This window comes from Talpa europaea (assembly GCF_964194135.1).
Source record: "Talpa europaea genome assembly, chromosome: 2".
In the NCBI taxonomy this organism is placed as follows: Eukaryota; Metazoa; Chordata; class Mammalia; order Eulipotyphla; family Talpidae; genus Talpa; species Talpa europaea.
Window position 1 is genome coordinate 108,346,072 of NC_140068.1, and position 20,298 is coordinate 108,366,369.

The following is a 20,298-nucleotide window of genomic DNA, read 5'->3' on the forward strand; positions in this document are numbered from 1 at the left end:
CCACCCTCAGGTCCCAGCCACCTTCCCCTTGGTGGTGATGGGATTTGGAGTTCCCAGTGTCTTTGGCTTTGGCCTGGGGTGGGGGTGGAGTCCACAAAGCCTGTATGGAATTAGCTTTAGGACATCCTTTTCCCCTAACAACCCCAGTGACTCCCTTGAGAGCCTTCTGCAATAAACTCTTCTGTGCAAAGACATTACTCGTGGCTTAGAGTTAGGCTTTGTCCACTCCAGGGAAAAGCCTGGTTGTGTCCTTTACAACATGGTGACTTTGCCCCAGATCCAGGGACTCTGGGATTTGCTGACCACGTCAGATCCCTGACCCCTCACACTGGGTGCAGGAGAGGGTGAGCAGAAGTATGGCTGGGGTGGACCCCTCAGGCCCCCTCCTCTCCCCACTCCCCTCCACTCCCTGTCCCTTCTGAAAGGTTCCCCGCAGTAAAGAAAAGGAGAGCCAGGCTAAATTTCTCAAAGGAAGGGAAAATTTATTGTGCCCCAGGCGGCCTCACGGACCCAACGTGGGGGTCAGTGAAGCCTTGCACATTGTCAGGGGGAGGCAGGCTTTTATAGGGTGAGGAGAGGTCAGGTGGGAACCTGGGTTTGTATGGCAGGAAAAAGTTTGTAGGGTGGGAAAAGATTTGTAGGGTGGTGGGGGAAGTTTCTTTGAGAAAAGATTTGTAGGGCAGGTGGAGGTTCATTGTCTGAATTCTCCAGGCAGGCTTCCGCATTCCTATTCCCAGGTGGGCTGCCTGGTGGGTTTTTGCATTCTGGTCTCCTGCATGGACGTTTCACCTTCATCTCCCCCCAGAGTCTGGATTTCATGAAGTCCCAGCTCAACTGGGAGCAGGACAGGAGACTTACCCCTGATCCCACAGCTCCTCACCAGGAGATGCTTCCTGAAATCTGTCCCCCACCCCCATCTCCCCCTGCTGCAGCCTCAGGGCTTCTCCAGCAGAGCCAGGGATGTGCAAAGGGTGATTCTAGAACAGTCTTCCTCCCAGTGACACTGGACTCACTGCTGTAAATCCCAGCATTCCCCTCCTTCAGGTCTGAGCTTTAATGTCACCTACAGCAAAGTCTTCCCTGTAGATAGCATTTTATACCACACCTGGCTCCCTCATCTCCCCCGCCTTGTTGGTTCTCTAAATCACTCTTTACTCTTTGACCCTGATCACTGCAGTTGCTTTCTTCTTTATTGTCAGGTGTTCAATCAGTATGTAAACCCTGGGAGGGGAGGGATTTTACTTCCTTTGTTGAAATATCCCAAATTGCCCAGACAGTGCCTGGCACACAGCAGGTGTGGAATAAGTATGCTAATGAGTGAGTGTCTGGAGCAGAACCCCTTAAAGCTGAGTGTGGCTGGGGCAGGAAGTGAGGCAGTTCTTTGGTAAGGGATGGGGCTGGGGGTACCTTGGCGCTTGGAGGGGAGGGAGCAACTCATTAGCTCACTCCAGATGAGGAGCCAAACAGAAAACCCCCAGCAGCCGCTCAGCATGGGGCACGCAGCCAAAAGTGCTTGGGGTCAGAGCACCTGCTGCCTCTGCAGATCTGCACTGGAGGGCCCAGGCCAAGTGGTGGGATTGCAGGCACTGAAGTCCTTCTGGCTCCAGACTTATGTCCAGAATCCATTGATTCTGCCCAAGTAAAGGTATGACTCAGCCATAGTATATGGGTCTTGTGACCCTTGACCCCTATGGACAAGCTCCTGAGACTGTCCAGGAGGCTGAGAGCTGTGAGCTGAGATGGAGTCAGACCTGGCTGTGAGGTCCCAGCACAGGGAGGGGGCTCTGGAATCTGGGGTGAAGGCACAGGGCTGCCCCCTCCAGGTGGCACAGGACTTGTGCTCCCCCTCTCTGGGCAGTTAAACTCCCCCTCTCTGGGCAACTTGATTCAGCATTAGGGGGGCTTGCTCTGGAAGAGGGAAAGTCCCTAAATTAACACCTCTTTGCCCTTTTTTCCATGTGTATTTGAATTACACCACAGCTCTAAGTATGCAGAAACCCTTAAACCTAAGTATAGAGCTAAACCCTGTGCAATTGTCACTCAAGGTAAAGTAGAGGCTCTCCCAACCCCAGCCAGAAGCCCCTGGGCCTCTCCCCACACAGACCATCCCTCCCACCCAGGCGTCCACCTAGCTGACACTTCCCTGCCCCACCCCTCTGGTCCCTCCATTTTCACTTCTGTTGGCCTCTGTCCAGTACATCCCTACATCCTCCCTCTCCTCACTTCTCCAGAAGCCTCCCCTCTCCTTGCCCATGATCCTGGAGCAGGAGAAGATCCTGACCCTCTTCCCTCCAATCCTAGGGCTGGGAAGCCAAAGACTGTTACAGGTGGAGCCCCCTAGAAGGAGGTGCTGGTAAGGATGGATAGCCCCAGTATGGGTTGGGGTGGAGACTGATAAGAAATATAAGGAGTTGAGGGCCTCCCCGGTGGCGCAGCGGTTGAGCGCTGGGTTGCGAAGCTGCCCGCAGCCTCTGCGGCGCTGGTTCAATCCCCGGCTGCTCCCCGGCCACCGGAGGAGGGTCCCACATGGCGCGCAGACCTCTCCTGCCGCCCGCTGCTCCCCTCAGCAGTGTACTTCGGTCCTTCTGCCTGCTCTGCTCCCCGCTCTGGCTCTGGTGAATTCTCTCGCCCTCCCGCACTTCTGACTGTACCCAGTGCATGTATAAACCAAACAAACAAATAATAAATAAATAAATAAATAAGGCATGCCTCTAGAAAATTAAAAAAAAAAAAAAAAAGAAATATAAGGAGTTGAGATGTATGTCTTATAGTGTTTTACCTATATTTTCTCCTATATATTTTATGGCTTCAAGTCTTATGTCCAGATCTTGTATCTGTTTTGAATTGATTTTTGTCACGGTGAGAGGTAGAAGTCTGGATTAATTCTCTTGCTTATGTTGGCCCAGTTTTCTAGCACCATTTATTGAGCAAACTGTCCTTGTTCCATTGCATAGTCTTTGCTCCTTTGTTAAAGATGAGTTGTCCATATATCTGTGGCTTTATTTCTGGAGACTCATCACCCAAAGCAAAGAAAGTGAAGGAAAAGATGAACACCTGGATTACATCAAACTGAGAAGCTTCTGCACAGCAAAAGAGACATTAACCAAAACAAAGAGACACCCCACTGATTGGGAAAATATCTTGGCATTCCATATAACTGATAAGGGACTGATCACAAAGATCTCCAAAGAACTCACACAACTCAACAAAAACAAAGGAAACAATCCAGTCAAGAAATGGGCAGAAGAACTTAAAAGATACTTCTCCACAAAGGAAATGCAAGTGGCCAACAGGCATATGAAAAAATGTTCAACATTCCTTTTCATCAAGGAAATGCAAATCACAACCACAATGAGATACCACCTTACACCGGTGAGAATGGCACATAATCAAAAAAACTAGCAACAACAAATGTTGGCAACAAATGAGGATGTGGAGAAAAACAAATGAACAAATGAGGATGTGGAGAAAAAGGAACTCTCCTACATTGCTGGTGGGAGTGCAAACTGGTCCAACCACTATGGAACTTCCATGTGACCCAGCAATTCCACTCCTAAGGATGCACCCAAAGGATGCAAAAACTTTCATTCAAAAGAACACCTGCGGAGGGGGCCGGGCGCCATTGCTGGCCGGCCAAGCGCGCCATCCCGGGCGCCCCGCCGCTGCTCTCCGCCGGCGGGAGGGGCCGCCGCCTGCCCCGGCCGGGCTCCGTGAGTCGGTCTCCGGTCGCCTCGCCCGCCGCCGCCGCCGGGCCGGGCCGCCCTGGCCGAGACCATGTTTGACAAGACGCGGCTGCCGTTCGTGGCCCTCGATATGCTCTGCGTGTTGCTGGATAATTATTGGAGAAACCTTGTCTGTTTACTTTAACCTCTTGCACTCGAATTCCTTTATCAGAAATAACTACATAGCCACTATTTACAAAGGCATTGGAACATTTTTATTTGGTGCAGCTGCTAGTCAGTCCCTGACTGACATTGCCAAGTATTCAATAGGCAGACTGCGGCCTCACTTCTTGGCTATTTGTGACCCAGATTGGTCAAAAATCAACTGCACTGCTGGTTACATTGAAAACTTCATTTGTCAAGGGAATGCACAAAAAGTTAAGGAGGCCAGATTGTCCTTTTACTCAGGCCACTCCTCGTTCTCCATGTACTGCATGCTGTTCGTGGCATTTTATCTCCAAGCCAGGATGAAGGCAGACTGGGCAAGACTCCTGCGCCCCACACTGCAATTTGGCCTTGTTGCTTCATCCATTTATGTGGGACTTTCTCGAGTTTCTGATTACAAACACCATTGGAGTGATGTGTTGACTGGGCTCATCCAAGGAGCTCTGGTTGCAGTATTAGTTGTTGTATATGTATCAGATTTCTTCAAGGACAGAAATTCTTTTAAAGAAAGGAAAGAGGAAGATTCTCATACAACTCTGCATGAAACACCCACAACAGGAAATCACTATGGAAACAGACACCAACCTTGAAGGTGGCAAGAGTGCCGAGATGAAGCTGGCTTGCTAAGAGAAAATGATTGCCACCAGAAGACAAGAAGGATGTGTTTTCTTCCCAGTGTACAAGCCTTAAGGAACTGCTGCTGCTATACCTCTTGGATGCCCACTTTACCTGTGTGTATATAGTTACATTTAACACAACAGTTATCTAATAGCTCTAACTTCATTTAAAGAAAATCAAGCCTTTCACAAAGTGTCCCACCTATACATTTTTTATTTAAAAATGTAATGCTCATGTAAAAAAAAAAAAAAAAAAGAACACCTGCAACCCTAAGTTTATTGCACCACTTGTTACAACAGGTAAGCTATGGAAACAACCCAAATGCCCAAAAATAGATAACTGGCTCAAGAAGATGTGGTATATATACACAATGGAACACTATTCAGTAATCAAAAAAGATAAACTCATGCCATTTGAAACAACATGGACGGAGCTAGAAGGAGTTATGCTCAGTGAAATAAGTCAGAAGGAAAAAGAAAAATATTGGATGGTTTTGCTTATAGGAGGAATATAGGGGAGCCAAAAAAGACATGGCGGGGGAGAATAACAACAAAACAAAAAACGGACAATTATAAACAGACATCCAGTGTGGGTGGTGAGGGGTGGGGACAGGGATCAGAGGTGGGCAGGGAGAGGGATCAGAGAGAGGGAGGAAGGAGCACCACCAGGGACTGTGGTGATGGCAGGAGTGAATTGGTGGAGGAAATTCTATGGGGACTACACCTGAGGGAAACAAACAAACATTGTTTAAAAATGAACAATGAGGGCCTCCCCGGTGGTGCAGAGGTTGAGCACTATGCTGAGAAGCTGTCCAGCAGCATCTGCAGTGACTGTTAGACTCCCTGCATGCCAGGGAGAAACCCACATGGCGCAGCAGACCTCTCCTGACTCACCCACTGCTCCCCTCAGCAGTATCTTTGGGTCTGCCTGTTCTGTTCCCCGCTCTGTCTCTGGTGAATCCTCTCACCCTCCCGTGCGTCTGACCTGTACCCCAGTTCTTGCATGCATAAATAAGTAAATCTTTTAAAAAATTGAACAATGATGTAAAATATAAATTAATTAATTAAAAAAGATGTCAAAACTAGCAAGCTGACCATAGAAATGAGGCATCCAGCAAGGGAGGGGGGGTGAAGGGGAGGAATATGGTGATGGTTCATAGGTGAGACGGTGGTGGAGAACTATGAGGACTACAACAATGTAAGAAAAAATTAATAAAAAAGTAATTAATTAATTAATTAAATTTAAAATGAAAGAAATATAAGGAACTGTAGAAGCAGACCTCAGGTTCAGAGTTTGGGATTTCAGCATTTTTTGGATCTTCAGTGATTCCAGGGTCAGCGAATTCTGTGCCCACCCCGCAGATCTTCCAGAAGGCTGTTGTGGGCCTCTGAAGGATGTGGAGAGTCCTCCAGCAGCCAAGCTCAGAGAGGAAAACCTCAGAGGCTTTGTAAGTAATTGAGCTACTGAAACTGTTCCTGTTTTTGCTGCTCTTACAGCCTGGCAGGGAAGGTGAAGGCCCAGAGCTGGGCGCTTCACTGAACTGCGAGTGTGGCCATTTGTCTGGTCATTCGGCTGCTGCAGCTGCTGCTTTGAGTGTTGCTTGTCTGGTGCTGCGCTGGAGCATCTCGGCAGCTCTGGGAGCATTTCCTGTTGTGTCTTCTGTTGTCCTTGTGAGTTGGATCCCGGCCTATAATATGGCTGCCATGTGCTCCAGGCCCTCAGTGGCAGAAGAGACCATCTTGGGAGCTTTCGTGTTTAGTATTTTAAAACACTGGACACGGTTCAGGTGAGGTAAACAGTCATTTTTGGCCACAGTAACTCTTGTTTTTCCCTGGTTTGTTACATAAATCCCATTATTGTTGTTCTCTTAACCTGAATAGTCTTGCAGTTGTGCCACTGGTGAAGAATTCAGGCAGTGACCTGTAAATTATTGGGGCAGAGTCCTTGGTCAGTTTTAGTGCCCCTTAATGCCCTGTATCATTCAGAGTTGATTCCCTGGAGGAGGAGCCTTCATCCCTGAAACCAGCAACAGGAACAAGTGACAGGGACTCCAGGGTCAAGATCTCATCCCAGAGACTGAGGGCACCTGCCTCCCTTATGGGGCTCACCCTGATCCTGGGACCAAGCTGTTATATCCTGGGATGTGCTCCTGCCTGAACCGAAGAGTATGGTAATTGATAGAGAGGAGCCATCTCTGTCTGTCTGTAATTTAGGAAACAATTTGGACATAGAACGTGAGACTGGATAAGGGATAGCCTTTATGCACAATTCATTCCTACAGGAACCCAGAGAGATTCTGTGAAGAACTAAAGGCTCTGGGCCGCGTCCTCACCCCAGGGCCACACGGGGGCGCTGCGGCACTTTCCTAGTCTGCCCAGCCTGGGGAGAGGATGGGTGTGAGAGGGTGAGCTGGGGCTAAGCATCATTGCAGGGATGGGGTGACAATGCCCGGTGAGCAGCCTTGGCACCAGGCTGGGGTGGGGGGAGGGAGGAGAGGAGAGGTGGCTCTGGAGCTGCCCTGTGTCCGAGGCGCCATCTTCTCTCCCCACAGCCTCTCTCTGCAGCCCCTTGATGACAGCACCCTGGAGACTGCAAAGCAGATGCTTTTCCCTTCCACTCCCTCTTCCTTTCCTGAGGGCTATTTTAATTTTTTTTAATTGAAGTAACACTGATTTACAGTACTGTGTGTGATTTAGGGGAATAATTTCACATCTCTTTGGATCTATGTCACCACACCACCCCCTCCACCACAGCACCCAGAGTCCTTCACCGATCCATTGTGCCCCCCACACTCTGCTGTCCCCCGTCCTCCCTCTCTAGTAGCCTCATTTCTGCAGTCAAGTGTCCGGGGTTTGTTTTGGGTATTTTTTTTATTATTATTATTTTTCACTTAGCCTAATCCCCTCCAGGTCTATCCATGGTGTTGCAAATGGAAAGGTTTTATTTCTTTTTATAGCTGAGTAATAGTCCACAGAGTATATACACCATATCTTCTTGCCCGGCTCCTCTGCTGTTGGGCACTTAGGTGGTTCCCATAACTCAGCCACTGTTCAGGGTGCTGCAGTGAGCACAGGACGCGTGCATCTTTTCAGATTGGTGTTTTTGCATCTTTGGCTAAACAGCAAAGAGTGGAATTGCTGGATAATATGATCTATCATTTTTAATGTTTTGAGAAACTTCAACATTATTTTCCACAGGAGTGGATCAGTCTACATTCCTGAGGGCAATTCTTCAAAATAAACATTGTTGTTTTAGGGTAATTTATAATGTACAGAAAACCTGTAAAATTAGCAGAGTCCCTGTAACTCCCACACTCATGTCCCCTGTTGTTAACAATTTATATCACTTTCATGATGAACAGGGCCTGGGGGCCTGGGGACTACTGCGGGGGGGGGGGGTGTCTCTCAGTTCTTTTGTAGTTAGACAGGAAAGCAAGAAGTTTGCTGACAGATAAGAAGGACAGGAAAGCTCTCTAAGTAGAAAGGAGTCCCCAGGGGGCTACTTCTGAGGGGCCTAAAAGCAGGAGTTTATAAGGGTATAGTGGGCAAGGAGTGGGGGTGTTTGGCCACTGGGTGTCTCCACATTGTGTGTCTTGCTGATTGGTTGGGGTCCATGGGTCTCCTAGGTCCCTGAGGTCCACTGAATTGTCCACGTTCCCTGGCCTGTCTCCCCAGAACCAGCTTTGGTCTGTGGCCTCAGCGTCCTGTCATTGTCAGTGTCTTGCACATTCCATTGTTAACTGGGTTGGTGGCCCCTGATGCCCATCCACAGTTTCCCATTTAGTTTGATAAATGAGTTTGAGACATCTGGGGGACCCCCCCCCCGGGTTCCTACTGATTGTTCAGTTTGAGAAATGGGCTTGAGGCTTGGGGTCCCCTTCTTGTACCCATTTCCTAACTTCTTCCTTCAGTGTTTGCACAGCTAATGAGGTGATACGGATATGTTATTACTAAACCCCACACTTATTTGGATGTCATTAGTTTGTTGTTGGTTTTTTTTTCCTTTTTCTTTTCCAAGCTCTCATCCTGATACTGCATTAAGCAAATCCCAGTCGTGTCTCCTGAGGCTCCTCTGGCTGAGTCAGTCTCTCAGACTCTTCTTGGTTTGGATGGTCTTGGCATTTGGGGAGCGCTGCTCAGGGGTTGTGTTGCATGTACTGCTTGACGGGGTGATGGGCTGGAAAAGGAGACCACACACAGGAACTTCCATTTTCAACAACACAGTAAGGGGGAATAAAAAGCACTTGATCCTCACTGATGAGGTCACAGTCGCCTCTGGCTGAAGTCTCCCACTTCTTCCCTGGGAAGTTCTTTCGTCTCTATGTCCCTTTCCACACTGCAGTCTTTGGAAGGCGTCACTATGTGGAGCCCACACTTGAGGGGTGCTCTGCTATGAATGTTCATGTGCAGGTTTTGTGCAAACATAACTTTTCAGATGAGTTGGGTAAACACCTAGGAAGGTGATCAGCAGGTTCTAGAGTAAGTCTGTACTTAACTTTATGAGAAGCTGTCAGATAGCTTCCACAGAGACTGTGCTATTTGGTATTCCTGCCAGCAGTGAGGGGGGTCCCTGTTGCTCCACATCCTGGTCACCCGTATGCAGGTGGTGCAGTTTCACTTTCCAAGATGTCAGTTTCCCACAATCAACTGGGGTCAAAGCTTTTATGTATAATGAGATACTGAAAGGGTGATCACATTCCCAGAACTTCTATGCACTATGTTGTTATAATTGTCCTATTTTATTTTTTTAAATATATATGTATTTAATTTTATTTATTTTTTTAAAGATTTATTTATTTTTGTACAGGAGCTGGGGTACAGACCAGAGGCATGGGAGGGTGAGAGGATTCACCAGAGACAGGAAAGGGAGCAGAACAGGCAGACAACCTTAGGGGAGCAGCCCGGCATGTCAGGAGAGGTCTGCTACACCATGTGGGAAACTCCCTGTCCGGCTGGGAATCAAGCCTGAGCTGCATTCAACCTGCTGCCCCCCCACCCCCTGCGGAGGCCCCATACTTAATTTAAAAGTCCAATACTTGTATGGAGTTTTTTATGAAGCTAGATGTCCACATCTTCCATGTTCCCCATTTCGTGAATCTCAGCGACAACCTGTTTTAATTTCTTTTCTTGATTCTCTAATTGTTATTCTCTGCCTCCAAATACCATCCTGCCAGGACACTGTTGAGTTTTGTGTTTCATTTAGTGAATTGACTCCTTTTTCACACAACCTCATCCTCCCAATATAATACATTATAATTTTGATTAGATCAGGGCACTGTGTTTGCATTATATTTTTCAGAATATCATATGATTTAATTTCATTGAAAAAACTGGGATCCATCCAACTAAACTAATCCTAAATCTCAGGACCCAGAGAAGGAAAATATTTTCAGACTAGATCATTGTCAGTTGTTGTTAACAATGAGAAACAGCAAAGTGTTGACTGAAATTAGGCCTCAACTTTGGTGATGCGACATCATTGTCAACCTTCCCCAGGCAGGGCCAGCATCTGAGCCCAGAGGAGAAGGGCTGCACAGGAAGGAGCAGGAGGGAGGGAGCAGAGAGACCACCCTGTCCAGTATGAAGAGCTGTCTGGCCCTGGACAGGGAGGCTCAGGAAAGCAGGGGGCATCTCCTCAGGCCTGAGAGAAAGAATCTGGAGACAAAGTAAGCTCAGTACATATAAATCCCTTCTGCTACAGTCTCAAGTACTATGTTCTAAGAAAAACAATTTGTATGAGGTTAAATAGACTCATTTTTTAGGCAATACCATTCATTTGAAAGAATGAATGACAAAAGTATCATCATATAGATTTAGTTAACTTGTAGGCACTTTCTAGAAATTGAATGTGAGTTTGTCCCTTTAAGAAAAATCTGACAGTTAACAACTCATAGTAATTAATTTTTAAGAAGATAGATGTCCCCATATCCCATGTTCCCCATTTCTTGAATCTCAGAGACAACCTGTTTTACTTCCTTTACTTAATTCTCTAATTGTTATTCTCCAGGAGGAGTCCCGGAGTCTTGATAAAATGTAAACCAAGGTACTAGAAAACCAGGTATTAGAAAATTGTGTTCCATCCACTATAAGCTTGACAATTTTCTGTACCAACTGATTTTTCCTTTGGGATCTTTGGAATATAAAATATATATGATTTTTAAAAATTTGATTCTAGAATCTAATAAAAGTTGATTCTAGAAACACAATGCTCATATAACCTAGTGAAACAATGCATTACCTATAAAAATCATATATTGGTTCAAGAGCCATTAATATGCAAGAGAGGGCTATAGAATTAATGTAACAGAATAGAAAACATTAGTGATAGTGTATGAGGTGTCTCTTTGCAAATACAGTGAAAAACTACCACTTGTAGTTTAAACTATCAAAGTTGTAACAAAGTTGAATACTCAGAATTATCCTAAAAGATTATAAAATGCTACTCCTACATGTTTCTTTAAGGCCGTATATTTTTCCATTGACCAACCAAAACGAGACTAAATGCAAAAGAAAATATGAAAATTCAACATCTAATGAGACAGAGATGACATTTGCAAAAATATAAACTTTTCTCACTACTGTGATTATTTTCAGAAAGTTATTTTTCTTTAAAGCAATTAACATGGGGCCTCCCTGGTGGCACAAGGGGTTAAGACACAGCACTGTAAAGCTATCAGCAGCCACTGCAGCATGGGTTCAATCCTCAGCCAGGCCAGGTGGGTGACCCACATGGCACAGCACATGGCGCAGCCTCCCCCACTGTTCCCCTCAACAGTGTATTTCAGTAGATCCCCCTGTTCTGCTCCCCACTCTGTCTCTGGTGAATCCTCTCACCCATAGCATCTCTGGCCTGTACCCCAGCTCATGTATGCATGAATAAATTTTAAAAAAAAACAATTAACATGCAATGGATTATTCATAACATCCTAAATGAAATAAAAATATGTTTATTATAATTTTATTCCTTGTATATTAAAGATTAATTGTTATACCCAAATAAAATTATACTTGGGGGTCTGTAGTGCCAGGAAGGCACAGAGCAGGCTCTCTGTTGATTTAGGCAGACAGGTAAAGGAGGAGTCCCAGAACCCTCAGTGGCTTTTTCAGGCTTTGAATGATCTTTCTACACCCTTTGGAGAGAGGTGACCAGGTACAGGGCAGGTAGGGGGGCTGGAGGCCAGGAAGCTGGTAGATCTCCCAGCCCCTAGAGAATCTTTACTCTTTCTGCACTCTCTTGTGGTCTCTTTGCTGGTTTCCACTGCCCTGGGCCACACAGTCCTCTGCCCTCTGCCGTATAGGCTCAGTCTGGGCTCAGGTGCTCCCATTCACGCATGCTGGCATCATGCTCCAGGTGCAGCCATCAGGCACGGGGTAAGCCCACAGGTGTCCATCATGGATGCTAATGGCGGGAGGACAGGAAAACCTGATAACTTCCACTTAAACTTCAGGGTCTTTGGGAATTTGTAAGACTGCGTGCAGAGCTCCTGTAATGAAAATGTCTGAGAATCAGAGACCCAGACCCAGGGCCGGGACAAAGGTCTTGGTGCTATAAGGTAAATAGGTGTCAGGCTTTTCTGCCTTCCCACCATTAGGATTAATGATGGATCCCAGTGGTCCTGAATGCATGCCTGATGGCGGGCACCAGAGCAGGGTGTGTGCATGCGTAGGTGGGTACACCTGGGCTGATAAGGGTGGCATCATATGGATGCCAGAGGAACAGCAGAACCATGAGAGAGAGAACAAAGCCACAAAGCCACGCTGGGGAGCCCCGAAAGAGTAAAGACTTGCTGGGGGCTGGGAGGCCTGCCAGCTTCCTGGCCCCACAGCAACTCTGCCTGCCCTGTACTTGGTAAATCCCCTTAAAAGCCTGCAAAAGCCATGGAGGGCTCCAGGAATTCTCCTCACCAGTCTGCTCCAATCATAGAGATCCTGCTCTGTGCCCATTCTGCCCCTACAGTGCAGCAGAGGAGGAGGGGGCGAAGCAAAGTCCCAGGTCCCGGGTGAGGCTCTCTGGTCTTGGTCCTCAGGACATGTCTGGGGCTGCCAGAAGGTTACTGTTGGGGATACCCCACCTCCTCACAGTTTCCCTTCTCCCAACCTGTGTCAGGTCCTCCAGCCTGGATACTGGTGACTCACCCCAGTTCTCTCTCCCCATTGCCTGGGGGTCTCCAGAGCAGCCAATCAGCAGTCCCGCGGCTCCGGGTACACGGTCTGCACCACCTGCTGGACTCCTGGCGTCTCTGGCCGGGTAGGCGAGGGCCATGGGGCCCCCACCCCTCCTGCTGCTGCTCTTGGGGGCCCTGGCCCTGACGGAGACTTGGGCAGGTGAGTGCGGGTCGGGAGGGAACCCGCCGCTGAGGAGCCCGGGGGCCCCGGGTGACAGCAGCGGCGCCGCTGGACCCGGTAGAGGCTCGTTTCCGCCATCAGGGCCCCTTGTACCCCCTCAATCCCGCCCTGGCCCCTCTCTGTCCCTCCAGCCCCCGCCTCCTCTTGCTCACTGATTCCCGGCCCTTCTCGTCCCGCCGCCCCTGAACTCTCTCAGGAGCCCCCTCGCCCCGCTCCCCCCCCACCCACGTCTCCCCAACCCGGGTCTCCCTCCCGCCCCCAGGCTCCCACTCCCTGAGGTATTTCTACACCGCGATGTCCCGGCCCGTCCTCGGGGAGCCCCGCTTCATCGCCGTGGGGTACGTGGACGACACGCAGTTCGTGCGGTTCGACAGCGACTCCACGGGCCCGAGGGAGGAGCCGCGGGCGCCCTGGATGGAGCAGGAGGGGCCGGAGCACTGGGCGCGGGAGACCGGGACCTTCCAGACCGCGGCGCAGCAGGGCGGGGTGAACCTGCGCAACCCTGCGCGGCTACTACAACCAGAGCGAGGAGGGTGAGCAGGACGGGCCGGGTCGTGACCCGCATCCCCACAAATGGTGACCCACCCCCCCCCCCAACGCTGGACGTGGGAAGAGCCCGCGGGACTTTGTTCTCTGTGGTTTAAGTTTCACTTTCTTCTCGGTGGGGCGGGGACAGGCTCTCACTCCTTCCAGGGGGTGTCTGGCTGCGAAGTGGGGCCCGACGGGCGCCTCCTCCGTGGGTATGAGCAGTACGCCTACGACGGCGCCGATTACATCGCCCTGAGCGAGGATCTGCGCTCCTGGACGGCCTCGGACACAGCGGCTCAGATCACCCGGAGCAAGTGGGAATCGCGCATAGATGCGAAGCTCCTTAGAAACTACCTGGAGGGCACGTGCATGGAGTGGCTGCGCAGATACCTGGAGAAGGGGAAGGAGACGCTGCAGCGCTCAGGTAAGAGGGGCCGAGCATGGCCTGCAAGGCTTCAGCTCTCCCTCAGGCTGACACCCCAAGGCCAGTGGAGTAATGGTCAGAACACAAACCTCTTTCTGGTCAGAGAGGGAGGAGACCTCCTGGGTTTCCTGTTCTGTACTAGAGAGAGCGACTAACCCACAGGGCCCTACTTCTTCTGAAGGACAGTTACGGAATCCAGTCTCTCCTGAGCTGCAGGGAAGGCCATCCCTGAAATCACCCTTCATTGGATCCTTTGGACCCTGCAGCCATCTTGGGAATCATCAGTTTGTTTTTGGTCTCATTAACATTTTCAGCTCCAACTCCTGTTTTTTCTGAGTCCTCAGTCCTATCCTGAGCTGTTACCCTGATTCTAGAACATTCTAAGAAGCAGATTATCCCAGACTCCACAGGTCAGGGTGGTTCATAGGTTTTGTGCTTCCTCTTCCAAACCCATTTCCCTGTCCATTCTGAGGATGGTCACATGAGGCTGCTTCAGTCTCCATGAGGGTAAAAGCCAAAGTGTGACTATGTTGACCTTTCTCCTCAGATGCCCCAAAGACACAGATGACCCACCACCCCACCTCTGACCAGAAGGTCACCCTGAGGTGCTGGGCCCTGGGCTTCTACCCTGTGGACATCACCCTGACCTGGCAGCGAGATGGAGAGAACCTGGCCAAGGACATAGAGCTGGTGGACACCAGGCCTGGGGGAGATGGAACCTTCCAGAAGTGGGCAGCTGTGGTGGTGCCTTCTGGAGAAGAGCAGAGATACACGTGCCATGTGCAGCATGAGGGGCTACTGGAACCCCAAGTCCTGAGATGGGGTAAGGAGGGGAACATGGGCGCAGTGACTCTGCTCGGGCATCAGGAGCCCTTCTGGAGACCTTCAGAGGGTCAAGATGAGGCCTGGGGCTCAGGGTCTCACCTTCCCTTCCCTTCCAGAGGCCCCTCCTCAGTCCTCCATCCTCACCATGGTGGTTAGCATTACCTGTGTGGTTCTCCTTGGAGCTGTGGTGGCTGCAGCTGTGATGTGGAGGAAGAAGCTCAGGTAGGGAAGGGAGTGGGGGATCTTGTCCACTGGGGGCTTTCAAGTGCCAGGGACAACTTGCCCTGCTAGGTTAACGGGAAGTACCATCCACATGCTTGTGTCGCCCAAATTGGAGCTTATTGCTGACACTCTTTTGTAAAGCACTTATGAAAGTGAATCACAGATGGTTTAACTTGATAATTCTGGTGACGGGGCCCTGACTTCCAGCCAATTGCAGAGGGGAAGGTCCCTGTTGAGGGCAGACTCCAGGAAACAAGTTTGTCCAGTCCCCCCTCATCTTCTTTCATCATATTTCCTGTTCCTGTTCTGGATTTTCAGTCGCAGATCTGGAAACTTCCCTGTGGTGAGGACTAGAAGATTCCTTTAGGACCTGACTCCTGCCTAGTTTCATATAATATTTCTTTCCACAGGTGGACAAGGAAGAGGCTACTCTCAGGTTCCAAGTAAGTGTGGATCAGGGGTTTATTCCCTGAGCCCCTGGGGACAGTGTGGATGGAGCCCATGGGGGAGTCATCTACATCATCCCTCCTGTGGTCTCCTCTCTCTTGCCTCTAACCAGGTTCTGTTTTGTCCTTCCCCATGCAGCGACAGTGCCCAGGGCTCTGATGTGCCTCTCACAGCTACTAAAGGTGAGATCCTGGATGCCTGTGGTGGGAGGGGCTGGGGTGGAGAGGATAGGACCAGGTGATGGGGAAGCTGTGAGGGGGATATTCTGACGTTGCAGTGGGCTATTAAGAATGTCCACACTTATGTAATTCCATGAGTTTGGTCATGATATTTTCTTTTACAATGTGCTGGGGACTATGGAATACTGATTTTTTCTTATCCACACGTCATGACTTCAAGATCCCTTGAAAAGGGCATTGCATGTATCTGTGATCTCACTGGCATAATGTGAGGCAGTGGGGAGACTGGCCCAGCCCTGCCCACCAGGCCCCTCCCCACACTGACCTGTGCCTCTCCTGATGACTTTTCCGCTCCAGCAGAGGAGGGGCTGACTCTACCCCTGCCTGTACTTTGTGTTTTCCTGAAGAATAGTGTCTACTTCCCTGTTGAAAATAATAATGCAGATATGAAATTATTTTTCTAATTTTGTGAATTGGAGTTGATGGATTAATAGTTTCCTAAAATTTGAGAAAGGGACTAAATGGAAGGCAAAGTACTTACCAAACCTAGTTTTAGGACTATTTCCTGGATTATTTTTTTTGATGTTTTCCCAGCCTTTTTTTGGAAACAAATCAAGTTCTGGTATTAGTACAGAGAAGGATCACATAATTTCTCCTCTTAAATAAGTTCCTGTTGGATCTCTGTTTTCTCAGCTGCCCTCCAACTGTGCCCTTAAGTGTAGTTATCCCAGACTGTCTTGGTTCCAAATTCCTGGGTTTTTAAATAAGAGTCAAAGTCGACATTCATGGTTGAAAAGTCAGACCCAGTACACCAGCGTTATCCTTTCTGAAGAATCGTGCTTGTGGTCTGTGGTGTGTGTAGAAGGAAGGGCGGGGGAGGGGAGAGCAGTGCTTGTGAGAAAAGCAGAGGCAGCACTGATGTCACTGTGAGTAGAGGTTGTGCTTAGCAAGTGGCCTAAGGCCACATTACTAAAGATACTGTTTCTAGAATAGGGAAGTGCTCTACACTGATCGTTCATTCCACTGATAATTGTTGCACCAGCTATGTGACAGGCTGTTTTTCATCTAGGAAACCTTAATGAATTAAAAACATCCCCAGCTTGCTGGCCTGATTGACATGTGTCCTAGTAGGAAGGAGAGACAGGAGACTCCGTTATAGTAAATAAGGGATGTGTCTGGTTAGAAGTGGGTAAGGGTTGTGGGAAATGACCTAGAGTCAGTGTGTGGGGACAGGGAGGATGGCTCTCTTCCTAGTGAGGTCACTGTGGGCCTCACTTAGGGGACTGTTGAAAAAAAAACTTGAGAAAAAATTTTACATGATAGCATGTCTACAAGGATGTCCAGGGGAGCTATGTTCAGGCAGGACATCCTCCAGTGCCAGTGCCTGAGGCAGGAATGTGTCTGTGTGACTGAGATGAGCAAGGAGGCCAGCTGGCTGGAGCAGAGGTAATAGCAATGACACCAGCAGGCCTCAAGCATGTTCAAAGGTTTTAACTTTTCTGTATGTAAGATGTGAGGTTACACAACCTATCTGGACAGATACTGACTTGTGAGAGTTCTCTTTAGAAGCCTCAGTCTGACCTTTGTGAAGAATCAAGAGCTGAAGAGTGAGAGGTGAAGAAAAATGTAGGAAACCTGTGCAGATTCCCGGACAGAGAGTTTCATGGCCTTGCTGGGCTGTGAGCAGGAAAATAATATGAAGTGATTGGATGTGGATATATTTAGAGATGGATTTGACAGCATTTCCTGATGGAACATCTGGACTGTGAGAAAGAGGGTCAAGACTGACACTCAGTATTCCAGACTGTGAAGTAGAGATGTGGAGGGTCTGCAGTGACATGAGGAAGGTTCTAGAAGTAATACATTTGAAGAATGGCATTCTAGGTATTCAATTTAGGAGCGTGGAAACTGAGATCTACCAGAAAGTCAGAGATGGTGGCAGTTGGACAGACAAACCTGTAGCACAGGTGGGTCGTCTGAGCTGAGAATAGATTTGGGAGATGGGATAGTGTAAAGGATACCTAAACTCTTGACCATGAATGAGGTCACCCAGGGAGTAATCCTTTCCATTTTTTTCCTTTGCAGAAGAGAAAGGAGCAGGACTGGACCCTGGAACCTCCGGTGTTCAGCAGAGTAAACTGCACAGTCCAACACCACGTGCAGAAGGCACAGAGACCAGGGAACCCCCACTTCAGTGAGCACAGGAGTCACCTGGACACTCATGAAGACTCAGAGGGTCTAGAGTAGATCCTGAGATTCTATTATGAGACCCCTCTCCTCGTCTTCAGGGAGAATTTAGGGTTGATTCCAAGCAGGAGGCACTTCATCCCTGGAAACAGAAGCAGGAAGAAGTAACACAGACCCTGGAGTTCCGAGCTGAGCTGTAGCTGTTCTCCATGCGCTGCTTTCACCGCCGCTTGACAATGCAGATCTTTGTGAAGACCTTGACAGGCAAGACCCTCACCCTTGATGTGGAGCCCAGTGACACTATCGAGAATCTGATGGCCAAGATCCAGGACAAGGAAGTCCTTGCCTCTGACCAGCAGAAGCTGATCTGTGCCTGGAAGCAGCTGGAATATGGGTGCACCCTGTCTAACTACAATATCCAGGGGTCCACTCTTCATTTTGTCCTGCACTTGAAGGGAGTTTACTTAAATGTACCTTCCATTTTAAGCTTTGAAAAGTTTTTTTAAGCTGTGGGGTCTCTGCACATAGGAGCCAGTTTTTTTTATTTTCTTTACATCATTTTTCATTTTTGTACAATGTATGCATTTTTATCTCGGTTATAGTCCCTGTGAAATTCCCCTGAACTATTGCCGTGGTTCTTTGTGCTCTTGTTTTGATCCTAATCCCTTCTCCCCACCCTGCAGATTGTCGCTGGCTCATATTTGCCTGTTGATTTTGAATTTTACTTTATTATTATTTTTTTCCCTTATTTGGAAGCTCTTCATTCCTCCTGTAAGTACCAGTTGTTGTGACTTGGAAACTAGGTTCTTTCCTGAGTACATAGGACTCCCTAGGAAGGTAATTTGAGTACCTGTCACTTGTCACTAGACCTGGTGCCCCTATTCACAGATCCCTGTCCTGCCCCTGGGAGCCCAGGGAGCCTGGGGAGGGCCTGGCTGAGCAGGAGAAAGGGCAGCTCTGGGCTCCTGTGCTCAGCCCTGTGGCCACACGGGGGCGCTGCCGCGCTGTTCCGGATTCTGGTGGAGCCGCCAGGACGGGGCGGGAGCTGAGGTGGGCAGAGTTGGGGGTCCTGCAGGGCGGCGTCCTGGGGGTGACATGCTCTGTGAGGAGTCAGAGAAGCAGGGCTCAGAGGAGAGGAGACTCCGGAGTCTGCCCCGTGTGTTTCTATCCAGTACCCGTTTCTCCAGTTTTTTATAGCAATACCTGGGAAAACTGAAAAGTAGACCTTTTTTTCCTTCTACAACCTATTTATTGAGGCCTTTTTTTAAAGTTACATTAAAAATACTATTGCAGAGAATTTGCAAAGGTGTTGTAGCGTTCCTTTATATCCCACACTGTTTTCCCACATAGTTAACATCTACATGGCTACTGTGCATCTGTGCAGCCAATAAAGCAATACTGACTGGCGTTTACTGAACTCCATGCTCTCTTTGGAGTTCATTACTGTTACTTTTTTATGTCCCAGGATCTCAGTAAGTTCCAGCCATGTCTCCTTTAGGCGCCTCTAGCTCAGGCAGTTTCTCGGACTTTCCATTATTTTGGTAACTGACACTGGGGAGACCGCTCAGGAATAATGCCGCTGAATTTGAGTTTTTTCACTGGGGCTGTGATTTGGGGAAAGAAGGTGACAGAGGTGAAGTGCTCTTCTCCAGTCGGCATGTCACATGCTCTGCACTTCTTCCATTTCTTTTTTTTTTTTTCCCATGTCTTTGGAAGGAAGTCACTGTGGGCAGCTCACACGCAATGGTTGTTCTGCTATAAACATTTAGATGCATGTATGGTTTTTGTGCAAATACATGTTTTCAGATGGGTAAATAGCTGGGGCAGTGCTCACTGGACTGTCTGGTGGGTGTGTGTTTGGCTTTAAAAGAAGCTTTCAAACCCCTCCCCTCGTGACAGTGCCACTTTGTATCTTGCCGCAAGGAATGAGGGTTCCTGTTGCTCCTGGTCAGGATTTGTTTCTATGAGGTTTTTTGATATTTGCCTGCTAGTAAGTGTGTGATGACGTATCGTTGTTTGTATTTGTCTTTCCCTAAACTCTTGACTCCTGTCACCTAGACATGGGCTCCTCCTTGGGCCTGGAGATGTGAAGCCCTGCCCTTCCCTCACATTCCTTCACCCCTTTTACATCCCAGCAGTCCCCTATCCAAGGAATGAGTTGTTGGGGGTGCTGATCCCACTGACTCCGTTGAGAGCCTTCTCCAATAAACTCTTCTGTGCAAAGACATTTCTCGTGGCTTAGAGTTTGGCTTTGTCCACTCCAGGGAAAGGCCTGGTTGTGTCATTTACAATGTGGTCACTTTGCTCTAGATCCAGAGACTCTGGGATCTGCTGACCATGTCAGATCTCTGATCCTCACACTGGGTGCAGGAGAGGGTGAGCACAGACATGGCTGGGGTGGACCCCTCACTCTCTAGCCTCCTCTCCCCACTCCCCTCACCTCCCAGCCTTGTCATCTCCCCCAGTGTCTGAATTTCCTGATGTCTCAGTACAGTGGGGAGCAGGTCAGGAGACTTACCCCTGACCCCACAGCTCCTCAGCAGGACTTGCTTCCTAAAGTCTGTCCCTCCCCCCTCCCCCCACTTCCTGCAGCCTCTGGGCTTCTCCAGCAGAGCCAGAGCTGTGCAGAGAGTGAT

At 48.9% G+C, this 20,298-nt stretch overlaps 2 protein-coding genes and 1 pseudogene across 3 annotated transcripts in view; all 3 read left to right on the forward strand.

Moving 5' to 3' along the window:
- Nucleotides 1-1,665: 1,665 nt before the first annotated feature.
- LOC311188226 (phospholipid phosphatase 1-like) lies at nucleotides 1,666-4,477 on the forward strand (the record flags this gene model as incomplete). The annotated part of the gene is made up of 2 exons (XM_084259376.1): nucleotides 1,666-1,729; nucleotides 3,639-4,477. The coding sequence occupies 2 exons, from the start codon at nucleotides 1,666-1,668 to the stop codon at nucleotides 4,475-4,477; spliced, it is 903 nt and encodes a 300-aa protein (XP_084115502.1).
- Nucleotides 4,478-12,765: 8,288 nt separating this feature from the next.
- LOC311188227 (patr class I histocompatibility antigen, A-2 alpha chain-like) overlaps nucleotides 12,766-20,298 on the forward strand; it is a gene marked incomplete at both ends in the record, with an annotated part of 424,961 nt that continues 417,428 nt past the window's right edge. Inside the window, one exon of the mRNA XM_084259377.1 lies at nucleotides 12,766-12,829. Within this exon, the coding sequence (XP_084115503.1) occupies nucleotides 12,766-12,829 (64 nt within the window). The remainder of the gene's footprint in view (nucleotides 12,830-20,298) is intronic.
- LOC311167627 (class I histocompatibility antigen, Gogo-OKO alpha chain-like) lies at nucleotides 13,085-14,923 on the forward strand (annotated as a pseudogene). Its single transcript has 4 exons — nucleotides 13,085-13,383; nucleotides 13,527-13,802; nucleotides 14,350-14,625; nucleotides 14,744-14,923. The product of its transcript is annotated as a class I histocompatibility antigen, Gogo-OKO alpha chain-like (transcript).